This window comes from Homarus americanus, unplaced genomic scaffold (assembly GCF_018991925.1).
Source record: "Homarus americanus isolate GMGI-L3 unplaced genomic scaffold, GMGI_Hamer_2.0 scaffold53880, whole genome shotgun sequence".
NCBI lineage: Eukaryota > Metazoa > Arthropoda > Malacostraca > Decapoda > Nephropidae > Homarus > Homarus americanus.
In genome coordinates, this window is record NW_024742610.1 from 1 (window position 1) to 13,262 (window position 13,262).

At 42.7% G+C, this 13,262-nt stretch overlaps 1 protein-coding gene across 1 annotated transcript in view; it reads right to left on the reverse strand.

The window, feature by feature from the left end:
- Nucleotides 1-8,360: 8,360 nt before the first annotated feature.
- Nucleotides 8,361-13,262, reverse strand: part of LOC121876970 — a 31,383-nt gene continuing 26,481 nt past the window's right edge. Inside the window, exons 3-4 of the mRNA XM_042382550.1 lie at nt 10,121-10,229; nt 8,361-9,601 (exon numbers count right to left, since the gene is read on the reverse strand). Coding sequence (XP_042238484.1) covers nt 9,455-9,601; nt 10,121-10,229 — 256 coding nt within the window. The 3' untranslated portion in view covers nt 8,361-9,454. The remainder of the gene's footprint in view (nt 9,602-10,120; nt 10,230-13,262) is intronic.

Genomic DNA, 13,262 nt, shown 5'->3' on the forward strand with positions numbered 1-13,262 from the left:
CTCCCAGAGTTTAAAATAGTGGCGAATAAATATCCAGCAGCAAAGGGGTTTGGGGTGTTTGTGTTTTGTTTTTTGGTTTTTTTGTTTCTTAAGTTGTGGGGTATTTAGAAGCAGAAAATATAGTTCTTGAGGTAAACTGCATGCAGAATATTTGGCCGTCGCCTGTGAAGATACTGCACTGAACTTCACTAGGGCGCCTGCTCCCAGGGACCATGCCAAGGCCTGTAACCATGCATTCCTCTTTGGGGGGCCCAAAAGATGGATAATGGTGTCGTAAATATTGCATTCTTTCAGTAATCTCTATAACTGTGATTGGTGGAGAAGAATAGCGTCATCAGAATTAAATTAATAGAAACAAACAACCAGTCAGCAACGCTGGCATGCTTTGCTGTTGATATTTGTTCTCTTTTATTGTTAAGGTTGGATAATACTGGAAAATGCTATGGGCAGTGTGTGATTATATCTCATAGTTTTAAAATGGTGAAAGCGAGAATAAATATCAACATAGGTTGGGGGTGTTGTGCTGACTGATTGCTCTGTTCTCCTGCGACATAATTTGTCATCTTCTCACCGTTGCGTTTAAGTGGGGATTGCTGGACGGATGCAGGATGTAAATAAAATATTAGGTTCTGTGGAAGCTGCATGTGAGCCTGGGAGGTGCCGTCGCCCTGGCAGGTCACCGCCAGGCACCCCTGCCTCAGGCGCCCTGCTCCCAGGGACCCTGCCAAAGCCTGTGGCTCTGTGGGGTCCTCTGGGGGAGGTGGCATGGATGATTGTCATGTTCTTTAATCTCTTCTTCTGTGATTGGTGGGAATAAATGGCGTCAAATTGAAATATTAGAAAAACGAATCAACAGTGCTGGTTTAACTTATGCTTGTGTTGAATTCATTCTGTGTTCGGGTTTGCGTGTACTGAAAATGCTATGGGCGGTGTATTTAACGTATATCTCGAAGTTTAAAATGGTTGAAGCGAGAATAAATATCAACAGCAAGCATAGAGTTGGGGTTGTTGTGCGTTATTGTTTATCCTATTGGCTTTGTTTTATGTGTCATATCTTGCTCACCAATCCGTTTAAGTAAGGTTACTGTGAATGCAAAATATCGTAGTAGGGTAAGCTGCATGTGGAGGCCTGAAGTCTTGTGTGGCAGAGATCCTGCCGCCTGAAGACACCCTGCCACTGGGAGGCGCACTTGCGGGACCTCTGCCTGTGGCTCACAATAGGTCCTCTGGGGGCGTTTAAAAAATGGATAATGGTGTGGTAAATGTTGCATTCTTTCAGTGTCTCTTGACTGTGGTTAATTAGACGTCATTTTTTGGGTCAAATTAAAGCCAAACTTTGCTGTTGGATTTTCTTTTGTGTTCAGGTTCTTTGTAATGCTGATATGGGCATTGTTTATATATCAAGAGTTTTGAAATAATTGAAAGCGGGTAAATATCAACGTAAGCATAAGTTGGAGGTTGTTGTGCTGACTGATTGCTCTGTTCTCCTATTGGCTTTAATTTGTGACGTCATCTATCACCGTCGTTTATTAAAGTTGCGGACGAATGCAAAATGTCGACAAATATGTGAGGTTCTTGAGGTAAAGCTGCATGTGGGGCCTAGGTGCCGTGCGCCTGGCAGAATCATATAAACACCTGCCACTAGGAGGACGCCACTGCTCCCAGGGACCTGCTGTGGCCTGTATCGTGGGTATCCTGGGGGCGGCGCCCCAAAAATGGATAATGGTGTCGTAAATGTTGCGTTCTTTCAATCTCTTACTTCTGTGATTGGTTGAATAAATAAAGTCATCAGAATTAAAGCCAATAAAAAAAGACAACCAGTGCTTTCACTGCTTATCTTTGTTGGATATTTATTCTCCTTTTATTATTCGGGGTTGCGATAATACTGAAAATGCTATGGGCAGTGTGTATTTTATTTAACATGCATCTCCCAGGTTTAAAATAATTGAAGCGAGATAAATATCAACAGCAAGCATAAGTTGGTGTTGTGCTGTTTGTTGCTCTGTTTCTGTGGCTGTAATTTTATGACGTCATCTTACTCCACCAATCGCGTTTAGTAGAGTTACGGACGGATGCAAATGTCACGACAAAATTGAGTTCTTGGGGGTAAGCTGCATGTAGAGCCTGAAGTCTGAACATTCGCCCTGGCAGAGATCCGCGCCCCTGGAAGACACCCACTACCTGCCACTAGGGAGGGCGCCACTGCTCCCAGGGACCCTACTTGGCGCCTGTATTTCACAATGTAGGTCCTCCTAGAGCGGCGCTAAAAAAAAAATGGATACTGGTATTCGTAAATATTGCATTTCACCGTGATATCTTACTTAACTGTGATTGGTGGAATAAGAGTAACGTCCATCAAATTTACAACCAATAAAAACAGAAACAACTTGATCAACTTTGTACTTTAACCTTCTTTTGCCGTGGATATTTATTCTCCTTTCATTGTTCAGGTTGCGATAATACTGAAAGTATGGCGGGCAGTGTTATTGTTTGTCTCCGAGTTTATTAAATTAAAGCAGAATAAATATCCAACAGCAAAGCATAAGTTGGGGTGTTGTGCTGACTGATTGCTCTGTTCTCCTATGGCTGTAATTTTATGACGACATCTTACTCCACCAATCACGTTTAAGTAAGGTTACTGGGCCGAATGCAAATATGCGACAAAAATATGAAGTTCTTGGGGTAAAGCTGCATGTAGAGGGGCCTGAAACACCGTCACCCTAACCCAGAGATCCTGCCTGAAGGGCTTTTGCTGCCACTAGGAGGCTCCTGCTCCCAGGGACCCTGCCAACATAGCGTACAATAGGTCCCTCCTGGGGGGCTGAGGATACCGTTGTAATGCCGTTCTTTCAGTAATCTCTTACTTAACAGATGCCAGAGTGTGATCATCGGTGATGACAGTAGATAACTTCTTTAACTTATCTTCTTTAATTCCTCTTTATCAATTTGGGTTTGTAGCCCATGCGAAATGCTATGGGCAGTGTGTATTTATTTAACGTCATATCTCCCAGAGTATAAAAATAGTGAAACGAGAATAAATATCCAACAGCAAAGCATAAGTTGGGGTGTTGTGCTGACTGATTGCTCTGTTCTCCTATTGGCTGTAATTTTATAACGTCACATCTTACTCCACCAATCACGTTTAAGTAAGGGATTACTGGACGAATGCAAAATGTACGACAAAAATATGAAGTTCTTGGGGTAAAGCTGCATGTGGAAGGGCCCCTGGCAGCGCCGTCGCCCCTGGCAGAGACCCTGCCGCCTCTGGAAAGACACCCACTGCCACTAGGAGGGCGCCACTGCTCCCAGGGACCCTGCCAAGGCCTGTGGCTCACAATAGGTCCTCCTAGGGGAGGCGGCGCCCCAAAAAAATGGATACTGGTGTCGTACATATTGCATTCTTTCAGTAAACTCTTACTTAACTGTGATTGGTGGAATAAGAGGTAACGTCATCAAATTACAGCCAATAGGAAAACAGAGCAACCAGTCAGCACAACACCCCAACTTATGCTTTGCTGTTGGATATTTATTCTCCATTTCATTGTTCAAGTTGCGATAATACTGAAAATGCTATGGGCAGTGTGTATTTTGTTAACATCATATCTCCCAGAGTTTAAAATAATTGACGAGAATAAATATCAGCAGCAAAGCATAAGTTGGGGGTGTTGTGCTATTTAAACGTTTATCTGTTCTCCTATTGGCTGTGTAATTTTATGAGTCTTTATCTTACTCCACCAATCACGTTTAAGTAAGGGATTACTGGACGAATGCAAAATGTACGACAAAAATATGAAGTTCTTGGGGTAAAGCTGCATGTGGAAGGGCCCCTGGGGGCGCCGTCGCCCCTGGCAGAGATCCTGCCGCCCCTGGAAAGACACCCACTGCCACTAGGAGGGGGCCACTGCTCCCAGGGACCCTGCCAACGCCTGTGGCTCACAATAGGTCCTCCTAGGGGAGGCGGCGCCCCAAAAAAATGGATACTGGTGTCATAAATATTGCATTCTTTCAGTAATCTCTTACTTAACTGTGATTGGTGGAATAAGAGGTAACGTCATCAAATTACAGCCAATAGGAAAACAGAGCAACCAGTCAGCACAACACCCCAACTTATGCTTTGCTGTTGGATATTTATTCTCCTTTTCATTGTTCAGGTTGCGATAATACTGAAAATGCTATGGGCAGTGTGTATTTCATTTAACATCATATCTCCCAGAGTTTAAAATAGTGAAACGAGAATAAATATCCAACAGCAAAGCATAAGTTGGGGTGTTGTGCTGACTGATTGCTCTGTTCTCCTATTGGCTGTAATTTTATGACGTCACATCTTACTCCACCAATCACGTTTAAGTAAGGGATTACTGGACGAATGCAAAATGTACGACAAAAATATGAAGTTCTTGGGGTAAAGCTGCATGTGGAAGGGCCCCTGGGGGCGCCGTCGCCCCTGGCAGAGATCCTGCCGCCCCTGGAAAGACACCCACTGCCACTAGGAGGGCGCCACTGCTCCCAGGGACCCTGCCAACGCCTGTGGCTCCCAATAGGTCCTCCTAGGGGAGGCGGCGCCCCAAAAAAATGGATACTGGTGTCGTAAATATTGCATTCTTTCAGTAATCTCTTGCTTAACTGTGATTGGTGGAATAAGAGGTAACGTCATCAAATTACAGCCAATAGGAAAACAGAGCAACCAGTCAGCACAACACCCCAACTTATGCTTTGCTGTTGGATATTTATTCTCCTTTTCATTGTTCAGGTTGCGATAATACTGAAAATGCTATGGGCAGTGTGTATTTTATTTAACATCATATCTCCCAGAGTTTAAAATAGTGAAATGAGAATAAATATCCAACAGCAAAGCATAAGTTGGGGTGTTGTGCTGACTGATTGCTCTGTTCTCCTATTGGCTGTAATTTTATGACGTCACATCTTACTCCACCAATCACGTTTAAGTAAGGGATTACTGGACGAATGCAAAATGTACGACAAAAATATGAAGTTCTTGGGGTAAAGCTGCATGTGGAAGGGCCCCTGGGGGCGCCGTCGCCCCTGGCAGAGACCCTGCCGCCCCTGGAAAGACACCCACTGCCACTAGGAGGGCCCCACTGCTCCCAGGGACCCTGCCAAGGCCTGTGGCTCACAATAGGTCCTCCTAGGGGAGGCGGCGCCCCCAAAAAATGGATAATGGTGTCGTACATATTGCATTCTTTCAGTAATCTCTTACTTAACTGTGATTAGTGGAATAAGAGGTAACGTCATCAAATTAAAGCCAATAGGAAAACAGAGCAACCAGTCAGCACAACACACCAACTTATGCTTTGCTGTTGGATATTTATTCTCCTTTTCATTGTTCAGGTTGCGATAATACTGAAAATGCTATGGGCAGTGTGTATTTTATTTAACATCATATCTCCCAGAGTTTAAAATAGTGAAACGAGAATAAATATCCAACAGCAAAGCATAAGTTGGGGTGTTGTGCTGACTGATTGCTCTGTTCTCCTATTGGCTGTAATTTTATGACGTCACATCTTACTCCACCAATCACGTTTAAGTAAGGGATTACTGGACGAATGCAAAATGTACGACAAAAATATGAAGTTCTTGGGGTAAAGCTGCATGTGGAAGGGCCCCTGGGGGCGCCGTCGCCCCTGGCAGAGATCCTGCCGCCCCTGGAAAGACACCCACTGCCACTAGGAGGGCGCCACTGCTCCCAGGGACCCTGCCAACGCCTGTGGCTCACAATAGGTCCTCCTAGGGGAGGCGGCGCCCCAAAAAAATGGATATTGGTGTCGTAAATATTGCATTCTTTCAGTAATCTCTTACTTAACTGTGATTGGTGGAATAAGAGGTAACGTCATCAAATTACAGCCAATAGGAAAACAGAGCAACCAGTCAGCACAACACCCCAACTTATGCTTTGCTGTTGGATATTTATTCTCCTTTTCATTGTTCAGGTTGCGATAATACTGAAAATGCTATGGGCAGTGTGTATTTTATTTAACATCATATCTCCCAGAGTTTAAAATAGTAAAACGAGAATAAATATCCAACAGCAAAGCATAAGTTGGGGTGTTGTGCTGACTGATTGCTCTGTTCTCCTATTGGCTGTAATTTTATGACGTCACATCTTACTCCACCAATCACGTTTAAGTAAGGGATTACTGGACGAATGCAAAATGTACGACAAAAATATGAAGTTCTTGGGGTAAAGCTGCATGTGGAAGGGCCCCTGGGGGCGCCGTCGCCCCTGGCAGAGATCCTGCCGCCCCTGGAAAGACACCCACTGCCACTAGGAGGGCGCCACTGCTCCCAGGGACCCTGCCAACGCCTGTGGCTCACAATAGGTCCTCCTAGGGGAGGCGGCGCCCCAAAAAAATGGATACTGGTGTCGTAAATATTGCATTCTTTCAGTAATCTCTTACTTAACTGTGATTGGTGGAATAAGAGGTAACGTCATCAAATTACAGCCAATAGGAAAACAGAGCAACCAGTCAGCACAACACCCCAACTTATGCTTTGCTGTTGGATATTTATTCTCCTTTTCATTGTTCAGGTTGCGATAATACTGAAAATGCTATGGGCAGTGTGTATTTTATTTAACATCATATCTCCCAGAGTTTAAAATAGTGAAACGAGAATAAATATCCAACAGCAAAGCATAAGTTGGGGTGTTGTGCTGACTGATTGCTCTGTTCTCCTATTGGCTGTAATTTTATGACGTCACATCTTACTCCACCAATCACGTTTAAGTAAGGGATTACTGGACGAATGCAAAATGTACGACAAAAATATGAAGTTCTTGGGGTAAAGCTGCATGTGGAAGGGCCCCTGGGGGCGCCGTCGCCCCTGGCAGAGATCCTGCCGCCCCTGGAAAGACACCCACTGCCACTAGGAGGGCGCCACTGCTCCCAGGGACCCTGCCAACGCCTGTGGCTCACAATAGGTCCTCCTAGGGGAGGCGGCGCCCCAAAAAAATGGATACTGGTGTCGTAAATATTGCATTCTTTCAGTAATCTCTTACTTAACTGTGATTGGTGGAATAAGAGGTAACGTCATCAAATTACAGCCAATAGGAAAACAGAGCAACCAGTCAGCACAACACCCCAACTTATGCTTTGCTGTTGGATATTTATTCTCCTTTTCATTGTTCAGGTTGCGATAATACTGAAAATGCTATGGGCAGTGTGTATTTTATTTAACATCATATCTCCCAGAGTTTAAAATAGTGAAACGAGAATAAATATCCAACAGCAAAGCATAAGTTGGGGTGTTGTGCTGACTGATTGCTCTGTTCTCCTATTGGCTGTAATTTTATGACGTCACATCTTACTCCACCAATCACGTTTAAGTAAGGGATTACTGGACGAATGCAAAATGTACGACAAAAATATGAAGTTCTTGGGGTAAAGCTGCATGTGGAAGGGCCCCTGGGGGCGCCGTCGCCCCTGGCAGAGATCCTGCCGCCCCTGGAAAGACACCCACTGCCACTAGGAGGGCGCCACTGCTCCCAGGGACCCTGCCAACGCCTGTGGCTCACAATAGGTCCTCCTAGGGGAGGCGGCGCCCCAAAAAAATGGATACTGATGTCGTAAATATTGCATTCTTTCAGTAATCTCTTACTTAACTGTGATTGGTGGAATAAGAGGTAACGTCATCAAATTACAGCCAATAGAAAAACAGAGCAACCAGTCAGCACAACACCCCAACTTATGCTTTGCTGTTGGATATTTATTCTCCTTTTCATTGTTCAGGTTGAGATAATACTGAAAATGCTATGGGCAGTTGTTTTTGTGCTATTTAGAACTCTGGTAGATGCGAATACAACGCCCATCATAACATTTTCAGTATTATCGCTTCCTTAACAACGGAATGGAGAGTAATATCCAACAGGAAAACATAAGTTGGGGTGTTGTGCTGACTGACTGTTCTCTTCTCCTATTGGCTGTTATTTGGTGGTTATATATTTTAGTCCACCAATCACATTTAAGTAAGGAATTGATGGACGTATGTAATATGTATGACGCCATGACCAAGTATGCTATAAGGCCCCTGGAAGTGCGGCTCCTAGAATGTCTCAGGCGTCCCCACTGCCTTTGGGGGCGTCCCTGGGGCCCGCACCACCCTTGAGAGGGTCCCAGGTGCCCCAGCCGTCCCTGGGAGGTTACATGGTGAATCCACCGTTCCTGCGAGTGTCCAAGGGGCCCCCGTAGTCCCTTGGATTTTGATCATAGCAAATGAGAAATTCTGACCAAAAACAGGAAATTTTTATCATATTATATGGATAATTGGGACAACATAAGGGGCGATGTGTTTTTCTTAGGAGATATAAATACAATGAAAAGTATGTATTGTTTTATTTACCTGGTACAATTGAGTTATTACAAACAGTTGCAATGGTTGTTAATGCCACCAGAGGCTGTCATTGTTAAAAACTGTGTGGCTCTTCACAACTAGCAAACTCATAACAGCCCTTGGTAGACTCTCACAGACCATGGGGATCTTATATATAGTCTCCAGCCCCTGGTAGTCTCCCATAGGTCCTGGCATCGTCACAAGCCCCCTTGGAGCATCAATGAGCCCCCTCAGAGCCACAAGTAGCTCTCAAAGAGCCTCACACATCCCAAAGTTGCCACAAACAGCCCCTAGTCGATTTACTTAGCCCTTAGTGACCGTACGTAGCCCCTAGTGGCCGTACGTAGCCCCTAGTGACCGTACGTAGCCCCTAGTGGCCGTACGTAGCCCCTAGTGGCTGTATGTAGCCCCTAGTGGCCATACGTGGCCCGTAGTGGCCGTAAGTAGCCTCTAATGGCATCAGAAAGCCCCTGACCGCCATACATAGTCCTTAAATTCCTTATACAACTTTCTATGAGCAACACACAGCCCCTGCCGGCCTCTCATACACCCTGGGGGGCCCTCACACGGCCACTTGCAGTGACACACTGCCGCAGAAAATAACTATTTCTAACGTGAACAATATACAGGTATACAGTACAAAAATTATACAATTACTAAAGTTTGTCCACAAAGGAAAAACTCCTTGTTTACAAAGAAGTTGTAAAGATGTAATACTATTACTTACTGAAAATAAAGTAAATTGTTGAACTAGTTAAATATTCTGTTATGAAATTAAAATACTGTACAAAATGATAATGTTAAAATCAGCAATGTTATGACATTGTTGATCAATATTTTGTACATCACAAGGAGTCCTTTCCTCACTCCGACATAGCACAATCAGTCCTTCTCTCTCCTACACAACACAGAGTTGTTTCCTCACTCCTACGTAATTCAATGAGTCCTCCTCTCACTCCTACACAACACAGTGAGCCCTTCTCTCAGTCCTATACAATACTGCTACAGTAGACGGTTGATAAACATCTTAATACACTAATACAATCTGTTTTAGTATTTATGTGGACGTATCCAACCAACATTTACTCCTACACGATACATCTTCCTGTTATGTAGGGTAGACTGTCTCTCTTGAGGCATATTCATCTTTTTCTGTACTCTTGATCGTTTCTCTTGTCCATATTGATGGTGCTTCGTCATCTGGACACCAAGTTATGGTTCCCATCCTCCATGGAGACGTATTTTCAGTTTGTATCTGTAAAATGAATATTTTATTAGCCAAAAATAGTAATGTTATTAATATATTGCTTGTGATAGGTTCTTGACATGCGAGTACACCACATCACACTCCTCTCTCCTGTACACCATCAGACACTCCCAACTATATAGTTTAGAAACATGTTTACCCACTTGTAAACCTGTATGACAATTTTACTGAATAATAATAATAATAATAATAATAATAATAATAATAATGATAATAATAATAGTAATAATTATTACTATTATTATTATTAGTAATAGTATTAGTATTATCTTTATTATCACATGCATTACCTGTTTAAAATGCCACATATATTGGCCTTCAACAATGACCCTGACCTCTTGATAAACTTATTTCCTCTTCTATACTTCGTCTGGGCAACAGTCAATAATATCCATAATTCAGGCAACGTTTTCAGTCTGGTAACAGAACTTTTATATGTTTATGTGTCTTAGCCATGATTGTGAAACTCATTACAGTATAAATTATACAATGCTGTACAATACTCACTTTCCCCTCATCTTCAGACCACCACCAGCCATTGCCGTAACCCTCTGCACAATATCCCACATTTCTTTTTATCCTGTCAGTGGAGGACCGGTCATCAACTTGGGTAATTCTGAAAATTATATTCACATTAGCTATAAACCATATGGTCAGTAACAACATCAATACTGTACACTCTAGTGGCCACTTCTGATGGTTAGGTAACTGCTGTGGGGGGGGGGGGGAACTAATTATCCAGTGAATTCCTGACAGGTTGTGGTATGAAGGAAATTAGACTTTAAAACATTTATACGGAAGCTACTGAAATACTATTGAGAGCAAGAATGAACTCTGGTAGATTTATGTATTTTAAGTGATCTAAAATCTCATATTAAGTATCTGCAGAATCATGAACCTTGTTATACTTCAGTACAAAACTAAGGTATTCGGTCAGGCGTATTTTTCACCCAAAACGACATTTTTTGGGGAAAGTGAAAGCTAACATGTTTATATTGTAAAGATAGTCAGGTGTCTAGACAAAACAAAGTTCCCTGGCTTTTCCAGTTTTTCCAGGTATAAGTTTTGGAAATTTTCAGGTACATCAATTTGGTATTTATTACGACAGAATAACAAAATTAGAAGTTTTCAGTAATATGTATATACTATTTGGAAATTTAAAGATGATATAAATTATATTAATCGAGAAATTGAGGCCCTTTCGTGCCCCACCCAAGCCGAGTGATGAACATTGGCAAAGACCTTGACACCCCCCCCCTCCCATATTTTCTCCACTGATTTGTGTGATTCACGTGGGTCGACCTGGACGTTCCCAAAAAGCCGGAAATGCGGCAAAAACCGAAAATCACACTCCTGATCCACCTACATGACCCATAATTAATATGTGGAATAATATATTTAAATAAAATCACTTAAATATAAGAACAATTCATCTCTGACAATAATCATTGCAGAATTAGTTGGTATAACCTGTAATATTTGGTTATTTGATCACTAACATGAAACATGATATGTACATAAACAATTCAGTTATTGGAGTGAACTATTTACTGGAATTTGCTCCTAATAGTTTAATTATTTACCTATTATAAAGTACATCATCAATTTATGGTAAGTTTGCTGTCAAAATAACAATATTTAGAAGTTAAACTGAATTCACAGACAATTCCAGGTTTATTTGTAAAATTTCCTGGCTTTTCCAGGTTTTCCAAACCAATAGACACCCTGTATTAGATAAGTCTCAGGTGATCAAGGGCTTAGACTTGGGTGTCTCAGGTGTGTAAAATGGCGTCATATTTACCCCGAGACTCTACGATTACTTGATTCGTTTACTTTGCCACAGTTAAGGCATTAAATCTCCAACACAAGTAATCTCCAACACAGGTAATCTCCTTCAACACAGGTAATCTCCTTCAACACAGGTAATCTCCTTCAACACAGGTAATCTCCTTCAACACAGGTAAACTCCAACACAGGTAATCTTCTCCAACACAGGTAATCTCCTTCAACACAGATAATCTCCTTCAACACAGGTAATCTCCAACACAGGTAAACTCCAACACAGGTAAACTCCTCCAACATACTAATTAAGTATCACAGGTCACAAAAAGTTATAATTCCGGAAATTAATCTTGATAACGACTCTTGAAAGTATTTTATATATATTTGTACCAATTAATTACTCCATGACCAAAAATTCTGAACCAGGTAAATATATCAATTACAGTTCCTATATTTTTGACCTAAAAGTAAGTAACCCAATTATTATGGAATATTTTCTTTTAATAAACTAAAATCGTCCAAAATTTCATCGTGTGGCAATAGTTCCTGAGACAAAATAGTATAATTCTCGTAATTAGTCTCGCTAATGACCCTTGAATTAATATCACTCGTTGTCTTCCGCTAATTACTCCCACCCATTATTTTTTCTATTGTTTTATTTGACCTGTTATGATTGTTGTTATGTTATGTTGTTTTATATGTGTGTGTGTGTGTGTGTGTGTGTGTGTGTTAGGTTATGTTTAATTAGGTTAGGTTAGGTTCCAAGTAGGAGAGGGGGATAGACGGAAAGGACTGAGGAAGGGAGGGACAGACACCCACCAAGCACCGGCCTGAAAGAAGACCCATCTAACATGACATTGAAGAAGCAACCATTGGTATCCCTCCCCTTACCAACCCCCCTAACCCCACCCCCACACGGCATCAATACCGACATCGCAAGACAAAGTGTATAGCAGAACGGGTATAGCGCGGCGATATAGCAGGACGATACAGTGGCTTGACAGGTATCCGCTCCTGCGACAACGGGCCCTCCGTATCCGGGCTGAGCCATATTGGTTGTAAATGTCCCGCTCGGTTCTCAACATGTCGCTTATTCGGCCGTAAAGAAGGTGGAGCCTCCATGTGGGTGTCATCTGCCCCCGCGCAATACCTACCCCATTATATATCACGCCTTTTATACCCTCCACTATTGGATTTTGTTGTCAATGCATTTTACGAAAAAAGGACAGAGATAGAAAGAAAAAAAAAGCTTTCTTGGCTTTTTTTTCCAATTTTTGTTATAACTCACGAACGAGGAATAAGAGGAGCTAGGCAAAGATATACACAAAGTATATCTCAAAATTTCTATATTTGCGTCTATGAGATTTTGTTTGTCAATGCTTTGTGGATTTACGAAAAAGGACAAGAGAAGGAAATAAACATGTTACCCCTGACAGCATATCCATTTTCTACTACGGATCGTGTACGAGGAATAAGGGAAAATTCCTTCCCCTCTCCTTCTCTCCCTCACCCCCTCCATTCCTCCCTCACCCCCTCCGTTCCTCCCTCGCCCTCATCCCCTCTCCCCCACCCTACTCCCTCTCTCCCACATCCCTTCCTTCACTCCGTCACCTCATCTCCCCCCACCCTACCCCCTCTCTACCCCACCCTTTCCCTCTTTACCCCACCCTCTCCTACCTCCCTCACCCCCTCTCCCCTCCCTCACCCCTTCTCTCTGGCGTAGACATGATGGACATTTTTCCCTGCACCTCCCTACATATGATATAGCATTATGGCTCTGTACTGTGTGGGTAAAATTAGTATACTATAGCCATCAGCAGGTTATGATCTATAGTGTATGTGAACGAACTCGAGTCTGCCCTCACAT